We start from the raw sequence: 17266 nt of genomic DNA, 5'->3' as shown, positions 1-17266 counted from the left end.
GCCCCCTCCACCAATGCAGGCAGGACCAAGCCATGGTGGCCACAGTCTGTGGCCTGTTCCAGCTCTGGCTTCACCTGCCTTTTCTGTGCCCCATAACCCACAAGCAGAACCTACTGCATAATTTATGGGATCCGGTGCAAAATTATTTTGAACAGGGCTCCTTGTTCAAAAATTAAGAACTTTAAGATAGACAAATCCCAACTGAGGGGTATTCTACAAAATACCTGATGAATAATACTCAAAACTGTCAAGATCATCAAAAACAAAGAAAGTCTAAGAAACTGTCACAGCCAAGAGAAGCCCTTAGTGTCCTGACTACTATGTGTAATGTGGGATCCTGGAACAGAAAAAGGACATTAGGTAAAAATTAAGGAAATCTAAATGAATTTTAGTTCATAATAATATTTCAATATTGGTCCATTAATTGTAGCAAATCCACCATACTAATGTAAGTTATTAATAATAAGGGAAACAGGGGTGAGGGGCATATGGGAACTTTCTGTACTATGTAATTTTTTCATAAATCTAAGACAGCTCTAAAATTAAATTTTTTTAAAAAATTAACAACAGCAAAGAATTTTGAGAAGACAACAGCAGAGTAAATTGTCCAAGACAGAGCCAGGATTTGAACCCGGATCTGCCTGACCCCAGAGCTTTTGTGAATGACTGCTTACACTGCTTGAATTCCAGGGAGATAGGCCCTCCCCTGGAGGTAAGAGAAAAGATGTGTATGGAGTGGGGGAGGAGGTGGAGGGTTGTCACATTATTTAGTAGAGAGGTTAAGAGCCCAATCTTGATGACTCAGGCCACATTAGTGTGTGATTCCATTTATATGAAATTCCCAGAATAGGCAAATCCATAGAGACAAAGTAGATTCCTGGTTGCTAGGGGTAGGGGGAGGGGAGGGGAGAATGGGGAGTGACTGCTTAATGGTATGTGGTTTCTTTTTGGGATGATGAAATGTTATTGAATTAGATAGTAGTGATGGTTGCACAACCATGTGAAGATACTAAAAAAACACTACATTGTACACTTTAAAAGAGTTAAAATTGTAAATTTTATGTTACCTCGATTTAAAAAAAAAAAAAAAGCATACAAGCTTGAGATCCGTTCTGCCTGGATTTGAATCTCCAGGGTACCCTTTACTAGCTGTATGCGACCTTGGGCAAGCTACCTCTCTCTGCCTCAGTTCCCTCATCTGGTAAATGGGGTAGTAACAGTAGCCATCTCATAAGGTTGTTGTCAGCAAGGTCCAGGCGTTTGGGGTCCATCCTGGCCTTGATGGGTCAGGGGAGGGATTATGAACTCATCCCCAAACCTTCCCACCCAAGACCTTGCAAACCGAGTGGTCTGAGAGCCCCCTCCCCTGTCAACCTGAAGTGGAGACCCACTCCTGGGCGGCCCCAAGGTGGAAGCCGGAGCGAATCTCCCTTCCAGACCCACTGCTTTGGGACGCAGGCTGAAGCGGCCGCGGAGGAGGTGTGCGCTGCAGCGCGCCGCCTAGTGGCGCTTTCGAGCATACCAGTACCGGCCGCAGGGGGAAGCGCCAGCCAAAGGCGCCAGCCACGCCTGCAGGGCACCCCGACAGCTGCTCCTTATTATAAAATAAGTGGCTTGTATTCTGCCAGATTAGGGGCATTCTGTATATTCTTTTTAATCTCACAAGCTAGTTATTGTTCCCATTTTATAACTGATGGAAGTGATGCTTGGAAAGGCTCAGCAGCCAGCCCAAGTTCTCCCAGCAGGTAAGAGCAGCCTCATGTCTGGTTTTCCATCAGCTCAGCTCCAGATTCCAGAACTCTGTCTCCGACGCTCACTTATGATTTGGGATAAATGAGGGTAGCCCATGGACGCACTACAGCCCCCACTAAGTGTCAGAACTAGCTCTGAGACTGATTTCAAAGCTGCTGTATTGCACAAAGGCTGCCCCACTTCCAGCCTCAGGCCCCATAAACCCCCTAGGAAATGGAGGGGAGGTGGGAGGCTCCGTCCAGGGCTCATTTGGCAAGGCTGTAGGCCCTTTAACCAGTAACCCCTCTTTCCCCAGCCTCACTGATGCATCCACTCAACCAATATTTATGTATTCTTACTATGTGCGGGACAGTCTGAGGTGCTGGATATATCATGGTGAGCAAGAAGGGGGAGGCCTGGCCTCCAAGCAGCTCACTGCCTCATCCTCATTCATTTTAAATTAATTTATTTTTTGGCCTGCCTGGTGCAATTACTGTCTGAACAGCAAAGTTCTGAGCACTGGAACTTTTTTGAAAAATCTCCAATAACCCACTGTCCTTCTGGTTAAGAGAGAGAATGAGAGAGAGAGAGTGAGCGTGCCTGCCCTGTGGTCCCTGCCTGCCGAGGTTCTACTGAGGTCCCTGCTGAGTTATCCAGCATGAAGCCCTTGACCTTGTGCCTGTGCCAGGTGTTGACAGTCAGATGCTGGGCCTCGGACGTGTCCCTATATGTGTTGCCTGGTGAAAGTTAAGCATCTAATTATCTATTTGTCTTTAGCGTCATCTGCCCAAGAGTATATTTGTGCTTTTCGGTGTGTGTGCCTGTGTGTGTGTTTGTGTCTGTGATGAGGTGTATGTGTGTGCTTTTTAAAATCCTGTGTCTTAAGTATGCGGGTGTCTCTGCAGTTGGGTGCCCTTGTAATGTTTCTGGGAGGGTCATTTTGCACCTGTATATGTTTGTTGTATGTTTGCTTGTGTGTACCTTTGTAGGTGTGCCTGTAACTGTCTAGGGCTGGGTGTGCGTATGTGTGCTTGTACTTCTGTGGCTGGGTGGGGCTGGCTGGGTGTGATGCGCTGTTGACTCCCTCACCCACTGCCCTTGCCTGGGCCAAGCTAAAAATAACCCACCTATCTTTGCCCATGGGGACCTTTCTCAATTGGCCTAAGTTCTTCCCAGGGAGTCCCGCTCACCCATATCCACCCTCCTGGTCCTGGGTGCCTGGCCAGGGAGGGCTAAGGAGGTGGATTGACCACATGCACACTCCCCCACATGTTCCCGACCCCAACCTGTGGGGGGAGTGTGTGTGGAGGGGGGTCCTGGGCAGTCCTGCCTTTCTCTCTTCTCTGGGGAAACAGCTGGGGCAGGCCCTTGTTGCTTCTCTGCCCCCTCCAGCAACCCTTCCAACCTGCAGTTCTGGCCCCCAAGTCCTTTCTCCTCCAGTCTAGGAAGCGCCCCTGCGGACACTGACCCTATTCCAGCCTACCCCCCTACTGACTCCTGGGCCTGGCTGGACCTCTCTCTGCCTTCCTTTGCCCCTTCCTGAAGCAGCCACTGCCTCTGTATTTGAGGAATGATTCCAGATCCCAATTCTGGAAAAATCCCAAGTAGTGAACAGATCAGGGCTCGGGGAGGAGGCATTCCTGCTGGCTGCCAGTCATTTCTCACCTGCCAGCCCCAGAAGAGGTGTAAGCATCGAGGATCCCCAGCTCAGAGGGTTCCTTTCCAATCCTATCTCTCCTGCCCTTTTCACTCACCCACTCATTCACTCAAAGCTGTGTGATCTTGGGCAAATGACTTTACATCTCTGTGCCTCAGTTTCTTCATCCATAAAAGGGGGATACAAATGGTACTTACCTCAGAGAGTTGTGAGGATTAACTGAAGTGATGCATATAAAGTGTTTAAAAGTGCTTAACCCCATGCCTGGCACATACAAAGACCCTGCCAGTGTTAGCTGATCCACCCCTTCTAATGTCAGTGGGTTTCAATCTCAAGATATCGCCCACCACCCAAACTCCACCTGACTCCACGTGCCCTTTGGCTCACCCTTGGGTGGTCAGGATTTTCCACCAGGAATCAGATTGGCTGAGAGGGGAGATCTTGGAAAGAGAGATTACTGACATTTGTGCTGCAGTTTCTATATATATATTTAAAAATTCAGTTCTACATTCCCTTATAAAATTGTTATTATCATTTTTCTCCATTTTGGAGATGATGAAGGAAGCATCAGAATGGTTAAGTAACTTGTTCAGGGTCACACAGCAGGTAAGGGGCAGAGCCCAAATTTACACCCACCCGAGCCAAAAATGGCTTCCCTATGCCCCATTGTCACTTGCGGGTGGGGGGGGTGGGGGGAGTAACATCCTAGGCCCTGGGTGCTACAGGAGGTTCAGAGGGGTCTAGTCAAACAGTTCTGCCCAAGGTCATACCCACAAGTAGGGCCAAACAGGATGATCCAAATCCATACCCAAGTCCACATAGCTGTAAGCCCCTGCTTAACACGGACTTGAGTGTTTGAGATTTCCTCATTTAAGGAGCTTTTTTGGGAAAGACCCCCCCCCCCACCGCGCCCCCTGTAGAAGGCATAGATTCTACGTAGCACAGACCAGGGAGCCAAAAACGACAGAGTCCTGAGTTTAATCAGAGGAGAAAGCTGACACAGCCAAGTAAGAGGAAAGCGCCAAGATACATTTCTTTAGTTTCTGGAAACAAAAATCGGGCAGACTCCGCTTTCAGCTACGATCTAGCGGCCGGGATTTCCAGCGCTCCGGGCCCAGCGTTTCGCGAGGACCCCCCTGAAGGGCCCCCAGCTCCTCCGAGGCCGCGCCCAAGGGGCCGTCGTTACCCCCTAGAAAGGCCCTCCGCCGGCTCCGCCCTTGCCCGCCCAGGCCCCGCCCCGGCCGCGCGCTGTCCCCCCTTCAGCTCGCGGACTCACTTGGGCGAGCGAGCGGCAGCGCTCGGCCTTGTGGCAGGCGGCGAGGGCCGGCGAGGGCGCCGGAGCCGCGGGCAGCGGCGGGGCGCAGGGAGGCGCGCACGGGGGCTCGGACGGCGCGGTGTTGGCCGCTGCGGGCGCCGCTGAGCGCTCTCACCTTCAGTCGCGCAACTTCGAAGCCAGGACGCGGGAGCCAACGGAGCGCTCGAGCCCCGGAGCCTGAGGAGCGCAGAGAGGGGCGCGCCGGAGCCTGGCCGGAGAGCGGGCGCCGGGTACCCATCGCGCTCCCAGCGCCGGGCAGCCCTCTGCGAAGCGTGGCTGCCTCTGCCCCCACGGAGGGCACGGGCTGGCGCGGCCGGGCGCCGGGGAGGACGGCGAGGAGGAGGCGGCGGCGGCGGAGACGGCGGCGGCGAGGCTGGGGCCAGGGAGAGAGCCCCGGGGGAGAGGCGCCCGAGCCGGGCCGCGGGAGCATGTGGGCCCGGAGCGGAGCGCGGGGCGCGCTACTGCTGACACTCCTGCTCTGCTGGGACCTGAGGCTGAGCCAAGCAGGTAGGGAGCAATCGGGCATGGGGGAGGGGAGCGAGGGGACCCTGGCGCCTCACTCTGCCCTGAAGTTGAAGTGGTCCATCGCTCCGTCAGTGCGCACAGGGAACGCGGTAAGGGCGCCCAAGTTAAAAGGTAGATTTCTCTGCCCCAGCCAAGTGGGCGATGGCGCAACCATCTCGCGGGGCGGGGCGGGGCGGGGGTGTTGCTCAGGCCCTCCAGCTCCCGCCTGGAAGGGAGAGATCGCTTCTTTTCCCTGGAACGGTATCCAAGTCGGGGTCTGCGCCTCCCGGAGTACCGGCCTCCGGGGGACTCCTGGCTTCGCGCGCGCCTGGCAGCGGCGCCGAAAAAACACAGTCGCTGCACAGGCCAGGTGTGCGCTCGCTTGCCGTTCGCCGACAACTTCCTAGTCCAGGTCTCGGCTCGCCCAGACTCCTAGCGTGGCACAGACCCGAATCCGCAGATGAGAAGGAGGGAGCGAGAAACCTGGGGAGCACGGGAAGCGCGGGTCCGCTCCGCCAGCCAGATGAGGCCAGCTTGCAGGGTTTTGTTATCGAAGGGAATAGGGCTGTCTTGCACGTACAGCTTTCCTCGAGATCTTGGGATCCGCAGGCCTGGAAGAATTTTTTTTCTGGGTGTTGGTGTTGTGTGTTGGGGGGAGGAGTACGTAGTGATCCTGACGAGTTTCCTTTTAAATGAGTCACTGACACTCTCCCCGTCTGGGAAGCCGACAAGGTGCGCTCTCCACGCTCCTACTTCAGACCCAGCAAGATGCCTTAAGGGAGTCGGTGGGCTCCTAAAATAAAGTCCCTATTCCGCCTCTCCCGCCGTGGTTGTGCACACGTCTCGCTGGTCTGTAGCTGGGCCGGGCGTAGCTGACTGGGCTGCGTCTTCCTGGGGAGCGGGTGGACACACGGGAGGCAACCCATCTCTGTCTCTGTCTGTGTCTCTGTCTCTGTCTCTCCCTCTCCCCCTCCCTCCCTCCCCCCCCGTCCCCCGCCCCCCGCCTCTGTCTCTCTCACTCTCTCCCCCCAGAAACCAAGCACCGGGCTTCCGAGTTTGGGTGGGCGTGGGCCGCATCCTGCATTGACTCCGAAAACTGGTGCACAAAGTGGACAGATGACGCAGCCCTCCCCCCTCTACCTTCCGCTTGGATGTTGACGTCCGCCGCCCTCCTCCCCTCCGCCCCGAACGTCCCACGCCCGCCTCTCCCACTTATAGTCAGCTATTCCTCACTCTGGAATTAATGATTCCCATGGCCCAGGAGGGAGGGCTTGGTTTTAGCACATACCCCACTTTTTTTTTTTTTTTTGCCAGCCCTGTGTTGTAAAGTTACGACACAATCATTTGATCCACGTTAATTATGATTTGGGCAGACTCCGGTATTTAAAGCAGTGTTTTGAAGTTGGAAGGTAATGATGGGGGAGGAAGCAGGCTGCTGAGTGACCAGCTTTGTTTTAAAGAGTGCAGTTGGGTGTGGGAGGTGCTGGGTTGGGGTGTTGGTTTCTGGTTTGGGGGTGTTTGAGGGGAGGTGATTGAAGGGTTGGGTGAAGTCTCTGTAAATGGCATATGCGCAGGATTGGGTCTTGGGAAGCTGTGTTTGGACCGGCAGGGCAAGGGTATCAGGAATAAATACTGGGGTTACTGAGGGTGGGGAGCTGGGGAGGCAGGAGAAAGACAAGACTGGTTGGCCTAGAGCTCTCCAGAGCTGCAGAGTAGGCTCTGCTGGGGAGGCTGGGGGTGGCCTGCCTTGCCTGCTTAACAAAGCCTCTGGTCCCCACCTTCCCCAGAAGAAACCCCAGGCCCAGGGCTTTGATGGATTTGAGCGCGATTGGTGCCCAACCAGAAATGGGTGGCTAATACCGGGCTTTGATTTCTCACTAGCGAGCAGAACTGGCATTGGAATTGTGCTCATTACTTAGCGCAGCAGGGGTTGCCTGTCCACCAGCCTGGAGAGGGGCCAACTGGTGGGGTCAGCCTGCTGCCTTCCCTTTGCCCTCAGAAACCTGCCTTCAGGAGAGAGAACATGCCCCTTCCTCCTACACAGCCCTTGTACTCTAATGCCACAGGCACAGAACATTTTTCAGAATGTTCTTTAGGTCTTCCCAGTGATTCCTCATGAGCTCCATTGCACAGATGGGGAAAATGAAGTCCAGGATGTAGCCTTTCCTCAAATCTTGCCTTCAAGTGACCGCAGATCACAGATTTGTATCCAGGGCTCCTGTCCAATAGTGGGCTGATTCAGGCCACTTTGGACTCCTCCTTGTGGTCCCATCCATGGGAGGGGGAAGCTCCTTCTTGGGCGTGTCCAGGCTCTCCTCAAGGGGCAGGCACCTCTCTCTCCTTCCCCCTACCCCCATTCCCAGTGAATATGGGAATGAGTTCCCTTTCCAGCACTGAGAATTTTTTTTTAAGCCATAAAGTTTGATGGTGGAGAAATCAAACCTGGAACCATAAACCCGAGACTCTTAGAAGATTTCAGCAAGTGACTGGCCAGGAGAATCCACTTCAAAAGCCCAGGCTGGCCCTGGGAATCTCCTCCCACCCAGCCTTTCCTGGAGCTTTTAATGAGCCTTTCCTTGGCCTCTGGCTGGGATGGTTGAGAAGGAACCAAGGTGTCATGATAACACTTCTTTTTAAGGTGCAATTAAAATTTCCTAGTGTCTTTGTAAGTTTTCCTAGTGTCTCTGCTGTGTGTGTGTGTGTGTATGTGTGGTGGTGGCCTGTCCTTGTCTTCCTCTACTCTGTACCAAATGCCCATTTCACTTAAACAAATGGAAAATCAAGAGCGTCTTACTGGGTTTTCTCATTAAAGTGAAAGTACCACTGCAGGGGAGGAATTTTGTATGTAATTTCTCTCCCCAGCCGCCAAACTGGGAATTCCATAGGATGAAACAATTCCTCTCTCTTCCAATCCACTTATTTAACTGCTGAAGCTTTGGGACGGGCCCTGACTTGCCCAAGACTACATTGGGACTCAGGGATAGAGCTGAGATTGAACTCAGGCCTCATAAACCTCATTCTAGTTGTGGCTCCTTTATTCCACCTGGGCTGCAGACTGGCCGCATGGGTCTGGGATTGAGATTCTGAAATCATGGCCCAGCTAAGGCAGGCAGCTAAAGATGAAGTAGGGTTGGTAGCTGAGTTAGACTGGGACTTGCTGGGGGATGGTGGAAAGAAGTTGGGAGCAGGGACCTGGGAGAGGTGGAACAGCGCTGGGCCAAAGGTCAAGGTGAGACCCTGAGACCAGGCAAATGCCCAAGGGTAGCCTTCCAACACTGATCCTCTCAGCAAAAGTCCCCACCTGCCCCAGGTGAGATAAATCACAAGCCAGCCTCAGAGCTCTGTACCCATTTGTATAGTTGGGGTCAAAATAGGTTTTTACTTTTTTATTTTGAAGCTTTGGGGGCTCATCTCCTGCACTCACTTTGTTGTTGAGTTTCTCCTGGACTGAAGTACTATGACCTGTTCCTGGCTGTCAGACCACGTCATCAGGTCTGCCTACCACTTCCCCTTCCTTTTTACCAGCAACGTCTTCTAAGGAGGGTCTGGGCTGCCTAGGACTTTGGGGATGAGGCTGGAGGGGAGGTGGATCTCTTACATTCCAAGTGCTTGGTTGGTGATTCTCATTGGCCCATCCTGGAGCCTCCTCCCGGGCCTGCTGGCCAAACATATGGTCATTTGAACCTTATCGCTGGGGTTGGAGTAGCAAGGAGGCACCTTGGAGCACCCTGAGGCCTGGAGGAAAGGGAGGAGAGGCAGGGGTCATAGGTTGGGGTTTAGGGGTTGCCCTCGTGGGGCTGGGAAGTAGAGAGAAACTGCTGCCTAGGCAGGCTGGCACCCAGGGACAGAGAGGAGGAAGTTGGCCGCTGAGGCCAGAGCTGGTGATTCTGGCCTCTTCCTCCTCCTCCTCCTCCTCCTCCTCCTCCTCCTCCTCCTCCTCCTCCCCAGTTTTCTAAACAGCTTCCACAAATGGAATCATTAAAGCTGTGAAGGCAAAATGAAACCAAACAAGTGTGTTCTGTGCTTTTCTGTTTCTTTCCTTTTTTTAAAGGAAAATTTAGAATACCATAATTAGAATAATATGAGGAAGGGCAGTTTCAGAAGGGTGGAGGGAATGTGTGCCCTCCATCCTTTTGATTTGCTTCTGAAGTTGGGCCTGGGCTGCCACCTCCTGCCCCCCTTGGGCCTGCGCTCAGCCGGGTGCTGCTGGAGCCCGGGGAGTTTCTCCCCCACCCGACCTAGTGCATTTTGGTGAGCCGGGGCCAGGTGAGACCCCATCCTCCGTCCTCCGGGCTTTTTGGGAGAAGCCTGGCTCCTCGCTGGGAGTTGCTTGGGCGGCTGGATTGTGCTGGATTCGAACTCGGGTCAGCCTCTGCCCTCCACGACCCCACAGGGCAGGCAAGCCCTGGCGAGGCCCAACCACCGGTACCCCATGGCGCCCCTTTCTCTCCTGTCCTAAGCTTCGGCGAGGCTAATGGCAGCGAAAACATTTGCTGAAGTGCTGGCATACATCAGCCGCCTCCCCGCTCCCCCGACCCTACCCCTTTTGTTTCCTCTTCCTTCTCTCCCAAAGCCCTGGGTTGCTGGAAGCTCCCGAATTTACCCTTGCGGACACAGCGGCCCGGTTAGCATCTCTGCCTGGTGGGCTGATTCAGCGCGGGTACCTGGGGGTTGTGCGCACCTTGGCACCGCCCGCTCCCCCTTCCCTTCCTATCCTGAGCCACCCTGATCCCCCTCGGCCCCCTGGCCAGTCCCCTCCACCCCTTCCCCTGCGGAGCTAAATCAGTCTGTGGGAGCCCGCAGCTCTCAGGGCACGGTTGGTTAGGGAGTGAGCTCGCAGCAGAGCCTCCCTCCTTCTCACCTCCCAGAACAGGCTGCCCCCAGTGCCTCACAACTTCCCCGCCACTGGGCGGCTCTTTTCTCGAGGAAGGCAGGATGTGGGTGTGAGAGCATGCATGGAGGAGTGAGTATGGTGAGAATGTGTATGGAGGAGGTGGGCGGGGGCGGGAGTGTGCAGTGGGAGGTGAGGGTAGGTGTGGTGCTGCATTGGGTGCTGGGCGTGGAGGTGAAGTGTGCAGGGGGAATGAGTGTGTGTGCTGAGTTGTGCCTTTTGCATATGGGATGTGTGGTGTAGGTGGCTGTGTGTGTGTTTGGGTGGGGGAGGTATGCAGTGTACATATGGGTGCAGCTGTGGTGTGTTTGTGTGTAAATAGGAATGTGTTGTGTGGGGACGATGAGTCACCACCAGGCTTGGGAAGCTCCTCTCTTGTATTCTTAGGGATGCCTGTTTGAGGTGGGACCCAGGTGAGCAGGATTTGGTCCATTTGGTCTGAATGCCAGGTTGTGGAGTTGGAAGGGAGGAAGCTGGCTTCCCCCACTGAGGGCAGGTGGGACAGATTGGCCACAGACAAGCCCTAAAGCCAGTCCAGGAGCTTCAGTGCCTTCCCCCAGGAGGACAGGGGTCCGAGTCCTGGGGTCTCCTGCAGTCAGCTCCCAGCTTCCCTAGAACAGTGACAGGGCCTGTGGTTTGAAGATCTGCTCTGATCTGGGTCAGGTTCATGCTTCAGCCCTCCAGGGGGAGTGGGGTGTCCACTGGAATTTGCTGGAGAAGAGGCAAGCAGAGCTTGGGTGAGTGGCATCCCTCATGGAGAGCAACATGGGCAGGCACGGCTGGGCCTGGGACTCTCGTGGATGCAATTAAGAGGACACATGCACACACGGACACATACATGAGCCCTGGACTCCACTGTTCCTCATTTCCGTGGTCACAAAGTGCTCTCCTGCTTTCCCAGTTCCCCTGCCATCCTTAACTCTAGGATAAGGTGTGCTGTTGTGGACCAGAGAGACCTATAGGAAAATCACAGCTCCACCGATATACTATTGTTTTACAGATTATAAAACCCTCATATGTAAGACCTCAGTTTGTCCTCGTAAGAACCCCACTGGGGAGGTGGGTGCCACTTAGGAAGCCCACCTCAGACCTGGGTCAGAGCCAGAGCAGCCCTGGCCCCAGCCCTCAAGGTGGTCACTGTGTGTGAGGGATGCTGATGTCCACTCCAAAAAATGGTAAATGACATTCCGAGAGCCCCTGTATGTAGCAAATGAGAGCAACGACACTACAGCTGACCTTTGAACAGCTCGGGTTTAGGGGCGCTGACTCCCCAGCAGTTAAAAATCCTCTGTCTACTACCTCAGCCTCAAAAATAAAGGAATTGATAAGTGACTCACCCAAAGGCAGGAAGCTGAAATGGTTTGGATAGAATCAGGACTCAAACCCTAGTTCTTTTGATTCCACATATTGTAATCTCTAATTGAACATAAACTCATCCCCACAGTTAATTCTTTTTGAACAGTTTTGTTTTTTTTTAAATTTATTTATTTATTATATTTATTTTTGGCTGTGTTGGGTCTTCATTTCTGTGCGAGGGCTTTCTCCAGTTGCGGCGAGCGGGGGTCCACTCTTCATCGCGGTGCGCGGGCCTCTCAGTGTCGCGGCCTCTCCCGTTGCGGAGCACAGGCTCCAGACGCGCAGGCTCAGTAGTTGTGGTTCACAGGCTTAATTGCTCCGCGGCATGTGGGATCTTCCCAGACCAGGGCTCGAACCCGTGTCCCCTGCATTGGCAGGCAGATTCTTAACCACTGCGCCACCAGGGAAGCCCCCCACAGTTAATTTAAAGATCTGTAAAATGAAAATACAGGTATTATGTTTATTGAAAAAAAATCTGCCTATAAGTGGACCCACACAGTTCAAGCCCGTATTGTTCAAGGGTCAACTGTCTATTCAGGGAAGAGAGCCTTGGGGCTTCCTGGAGGAGGTGATGTGAGCTAGACCTTGATTCTCTTTTTTCGGTCTTTCTAAGAACATTTCTGAAGAGGAGACAAGATGGGGGCAGGGGTGAAGAAGGCCCGAGACTTCTCCCACTCTTGAGAAGTTGGCCCTGTCAGCATCTGCAAGGCCTCTATCCTGCATGGACACCAATCCTTGGTGAGCCAACTTTCGGCCATATTTCCATCCTGGCCTTCCCAGGCCCAACTGAAGGGATGTGCCTTGGGGGACCCGCCCCTCTCAGCTACCTCTTGCACTGGAGATGAAAAGATTTCTTATTCTTTGATTTGCTCTCTGTGGTTCTTGAAGATGGAGTGCGCCCAGAAAATGCTTTTTAAGAAATGGTAGGGATTATGTTGGGGATGGAGGCATGGGGAGGTATACTTCTTTGCCTTCTGCCAGGCACCCACCAGAGAACACAGAGTGGGTAAGAAGGGAAGCACAGAATCCTCAGCCCAGCTACTTCCATGAGCCAGTTGGAGGGGGCGAGCTCACTTCTCATCACCTCCAGGAAGCCCCAGCCCTCTACCTACCCCTCCTCACAGAGGCCCCTCCCCAGGGCCTCAGCTGTGGGTGCATGGTGTGGCCAACTGGGATTCTGAGGAGTTTAGCATAGCCCCCCAGCATTGCCACTTACTAACTCTGTGGCCTTGGGCAGTTCACGTAACTGTGCTCTGCCTCAGTTTCCTCATCTGTAAAATGGGGATGATTATAATAATATTGTCCTCACAGGGTTGTTTTGAGGATCACATGACCTGATATATTATAAAGCACTTAGTACAGGGCCTGGCACACAGTGAGCTCAGGGAGCGCTCAGGCACAGCCTCCTCAGGAGAGAGCCGTGCGATGCCAGAGACGTCCTCCTCCAGGGGAGTTGGGGGAGGAGAAAGCAGGGAGGCTCAGGGCCTGGAGGCCCAGCAGCTCCTGGCCTGCGAGTTAGGGGACTCTGGTTTTTGCTCTTTCTCTGCTGTGTGACCTTAGGCGAGTGCCTTTCCCTCTCTGGGTCCCATCTGTAAATTTGGGATGGGGGAAAGGTGGAAGGATGATCCTTAGGGGCTCTGGGGTTTTTGTCTGGTTCCATCTGAAGAGGCCCCAGCAACCAACAAGAGACAGAGGTAACCATGGCCCAGAACCACTGTGTTTACAGAGGCCCCTCCAGAAAGTCAATATATCGACTAGAATGCCCTTGTGAGCATTAGGCGGCCCTGGGTCTCTCTCTCCAAAGCTATAAATCACCCTCTGGGACCTCGGTCCCTTTTTCTTGTTTCATAAGCAACTCCTGCCTCACAGACTGAGAGCCCCAGATGCCAAGCAGGGCCCGGGAGGCAGAGAAGGACCCCATCGCCAAAGGCAGCCTGGGCATGTGAGCAGAGAGGCACTTGCTGCCTCACCCTGCCACCGCCACAAGGCTCAAGGGGGCCCTCTGGAGGCTGTGGCAGGAACACACTGTCCAGACCTGGCCATCCCATCCACTGTTTCATTTCTCAGGGGTGGAGGGTGGCTGAGCGCAGGGATGGGGAATGAGGATTCCTGTCACCACATCGGGTGTTGGAACACACCGAGCCCTAAAACTTGGTGCACATGGACATTCATTCAATCTGAGCATGTGCTGGGCTCTGGGGTCAGAGGTGGGCAAAGTACTGGCCTGACCCTTGATTTGTGTCTCTTCTTGAAGCATGAGCCACGTGCCAGGCCTGTGATGCTGGGGTGCAACAGGAGTGTATGATGGGGCAACAGAGAGGAGCCCTTTTGAGGACGAGCCGAGATGTGTGTGTACTGGGAGGGATCTGGCGTGGTGCTTAGAGGGAGGGCTGTGCAGTCTGACTACTTGGGTTCAAATCCTGGCTATTCCAGCATCTGGCTATGTGTCCTAGAGCAAGTTGTCTACCCTCTCTGAGCTTTAGTTTCTTCATTTGTAAAGGAGGAGTGGTAATAGCACCAATCTCATCAGATCCTTGTGGGAATGAATGAGATAATGTATGCAAATGCTTTGCACATTCTAAATCGCTCAGTAAAACTCACTGTCCTCCTTCTCCTCCTCCTCATTGTTATTGGTGCCAAGTATTGGGTGATAACAACAGGAAATCCTTCAGCTGTTGAGAGAAGCTCCTGTGGGCCTGGGTGGTTGGTCAGGGAAGGCTTCCTGGAGGAGGGGAGGATGGTGCTTGACTGGCTTTGGAAGGATGAGCAGAGCTTGGGTGAACAGAAAGGGCCTTCTTGGTAGGGGGTGTGTATGTGAAGGTGTGGGGTGGGAATGTCCGCCACATCTACCCAGGAAACGGATTCTGAATTCAGCCATCTGATCATCTGGTAAAACAAGACTTCTGGAGCCAGGGGTCCCTTCTTAGTGGAAAGAGCCAAGGCTTTGGAATTAAAAGGATTTGACTCTTACTGAGTGCCTGGGCCAGGTGGCTCAACCTCTGTGTACCCCAGCGTCCCCATCTGTGGGGTGGGGATTACCCCGCTGACTTCACTGGATGGTGATGTGATGTGAGATAGACATGCAGTCCTGGCACAGAGTAGGTTCCATTGATTCCCCTTTGGCTCCCTCCTACCTGCCTTTCCCTGCCCCCAGTCTGGCTGCCCCCTTGGCTGGGCCTGGGCCCTGCTTCTCTCCCTCTACATCTCTGGGCAGGAAAGCAGGGGGACAGAGAGTTCCTGGTGGCAGTTTCCTCGTTGACCAGAGAGCCAGGGAGAGGGGCAAGAAGAAGGAGGCTGCCTTTTCTGGTCCCTGATGCCCACCTGGGCCTGGTGGATATCAGGAGGCATCCCTAGGGTCTGGGAGGAACGTCTTCTGCTGAGATCACCCAGGAGACTGCAACCCCCAGAGGCCCTGAGTGGTGTCTGGAGGCATTACTGGTGTCAGGAGACAGAGCCGAAGGCAAGCAGCTCTGTAATGCAATCAGAGGCGCCCGCCTGCCCAGCCTGGGCCTGGGCACCCATGGAGGATGCAGAGCTTATAAGAAGTTGAGTCGGGATTCCAGGAATGTTGTTCCTGGCTCCCCTCCTCCATCCCACCTTTGGTCATTCTGTGACACAGCAGGACAGAGGCTCAGAGACAGAGGAGTGACCTGGGGTGGGGTGGGGTATGTCTTATGGGGCAGGTTCCCATCCTTCTCTTTCCTGTCACCCAAGCCAGGGCCCTGGGGACAAGGAGGCAGGGTCAGCGGGTGGAGACAGGATGGGGTTGAAACAACTAGATGACAGGAGAGCAACTGTGACACTAGGTGCCTAGGGAGCCTGGGTCTGATTTGTCTGATTTTGCTCACTTGCATGTCCCTGGCACCCAGCACAGTTCCTGGAACACAAAGAGTGCTTGATAAACACTTGTAGAACAGATGAATGAGGAACTCACGCAAGCCTTCCTCACCCAAGAGATTGCTGTGACTCACTCCCTGCCATGCTTTGGACTTGCTACTGTAGATGCGCACCCGAAGAATTAGAAGATTCTCGTTGCTTTGCTTACAGCCCCACCCCTCCCCCGCTCTGCCTACCTCTCTCCCTTCATTCTCTCCTGCTTTCCATCTTTGGTTACTTACTATGCACAGGGTACCATGGATGTCAGAGCCAAGTCTTCAGTGGTCAGAGCCCCTAGGTAGCAAAGAATTTACTCACTGAATCCAGTGGAACCACAAAGAATTAATCGAGGACTGCCGTCAAGTGCCCTCTGCGCCTTTGTGTGGAGAAAGCAGACTAGCAGACATTTGCTGGGCTGGTAAACTTTGTACTTATCTTCAAGGTGGCCTTCACAAGCCATGGCTGGCTGGTCCAGGCCCTTTAAAGATGTTTGTTTCCTGGGAATTCCCTGGGGGTCCAGTGGTTAGGACTCTGTGCTCTCACTGCTGAGGGCTCTGGTTCGATCCCTGGTTATGGAACTAAAATCCCACAGGCGACACGGCCAAAGAAACAAACACAAACAGACAAACAAAAAAAGATGTTTGTTTCCTATTTGCAGTCCCAAGCCCATTGATCATTCCCCTCCACCTTGCCTTCTAGTGGCTCAAGAGAATGTCCATTGCAGGGACACTGGCCCTGGGGCCTGGGAGCAAGTGTGGGCTGAGACAGTATATCTGAAGGTTCATGGGCAGGGTCTGACTGAAGGCCTCAGCCCTCCAGAGCAACTGCCAGCAACATCTTGGCAGGAGCTGGTTTTGATACAGGGGAGCAGTTTTGGCTGCAGAGTCTGGCTAAGCCAGGCTCCCCCTGGCACTGCGTCCAGTGTTAACATTCAGGGAGCATCCCTGGGAGATTAAACACCCCCAGGCCCTTAGCCGAGGCAGCAGTAGTCCTGGGCCCACTGCCATGCTCACAGCTGGGCACCCGCCGGCCCTTGCCAGGAGCCCCTAACACAGGTTCATCTGGAACTCCTGCCTGACAGCCCGAGATAGCCAGAGCTGATGGACACAGCAACCCCTGCTGCAAATCTGATCTAGCCCCACATTTTCCTGCTGGTGCGTCCCACTCAGTACAGACGCACACATACAGAAAGAGTCCTAAACTGAGGAGTGGGAAACCTGGATTCTAATCCTAGCCGGCAGCTAATCTGCTGTGTGGCATTGAGCTAGTCCCTTTCCCTCTCTGGGCTTCAGTGTCCTCATCTGTCCAGTGCAAGAGGGTCTGCCCTAGAATTAGTAAACTGGGTTCAAGTCCTGGCTCCGACACTAGCTGTAATTCCCCTAGCCTGCATCGCCTCACTGTGAAATGGGGGTCCTGATTGGTTGTTGGGGAGATGAAAACGAGATGAGGCATGGTCAGTAAAGGTCAGCTCCCTTTTCTTTCTACCTGGGAGGAAATCAACCTGCAAATCGCTGGTTACACCCCTCCTTTCTTTCCAATATTCCCCTCTTGACATGGGGAGTATTAGACATAAGGTTTAGGATGGCCCACAGGGTGACCTGGTGAGCCGCCTGAGGAGAAGCCTGCATTGTCATAGCATTTGGAAAGAGCACTGGACTAGGAGTCTGGAATCTTCAGCCCTAAGGCCAGCTGTGTCTGTACAGAGTGGGATGCACCAGCAGGAAAATGTAGGGCCAGATCTGTCTTTGTGTGACAGGCAAATCACTCACCCTCTCTGAGCCTCAGTTTACCCATCAGTAAAAGGAATAAAAGAAGCTGAACGCTAGGCAGGGCCCAGGGAGAAAATGCCTGGACAGGTGCTTTGGAAACTTCTCCAAACCCTAGGGGCCACTGATCTGAGGTGGAAGGAGGCCGACACAGCAGGCTCTGTTCCCCG

At 53.8% G+C, this 17266-nt stretch overlaps 1 protein-coding gene across 2 annotated transcripts in view; it reads left to right on the top strand.

The window, feature by feature from the left end:
* Positions 1 to 4668: 4668 nt before the first annotated feature.
* The window catches only part of UNC5B (unc-5 netrin receptor B), an 87802-nt gene continuing 75204 nt past the window's right edge, over positions 4669 to 17266 (top strand). For both annotated transcript variants that reach the window (XM_061181227.1, XM_061181217.1), the window contains exon 1: positions 4669 to 5210. In XM_061181227.1, coding sequence (XP_061037210.1) covers positions 5132 to 5210 — 79 coding nt within the window. In that variant the 5' untranslated portion in view covers positions 4669 to 5131. The remainder of the gene's footprint in view (positions 5211 to 17266) is intronic.

The sequence above is a fragment of the Eubalaena glacialis genome, chromosome 1 (assembly GCF_028564815.1).
Source record: "Eubalaena glacialis isolate mEubGla1 chromosome 1, mEubGla1.1.hap2.+ XY, whole genome shotgun sequence".
In the NCBI taxonomy this organism is placed as follows: Eukaryota; Metazoa; Chordata; class Mammalia; order Artiodactyla; family Balaenidae; genus Eubalaena; species Eubalaena glacialis.
The sequence above is the reverse complement of the archived record's forward strand: the minus strand, read 5'-3'. Positions and strand labels throughout refer to the sequence as shown.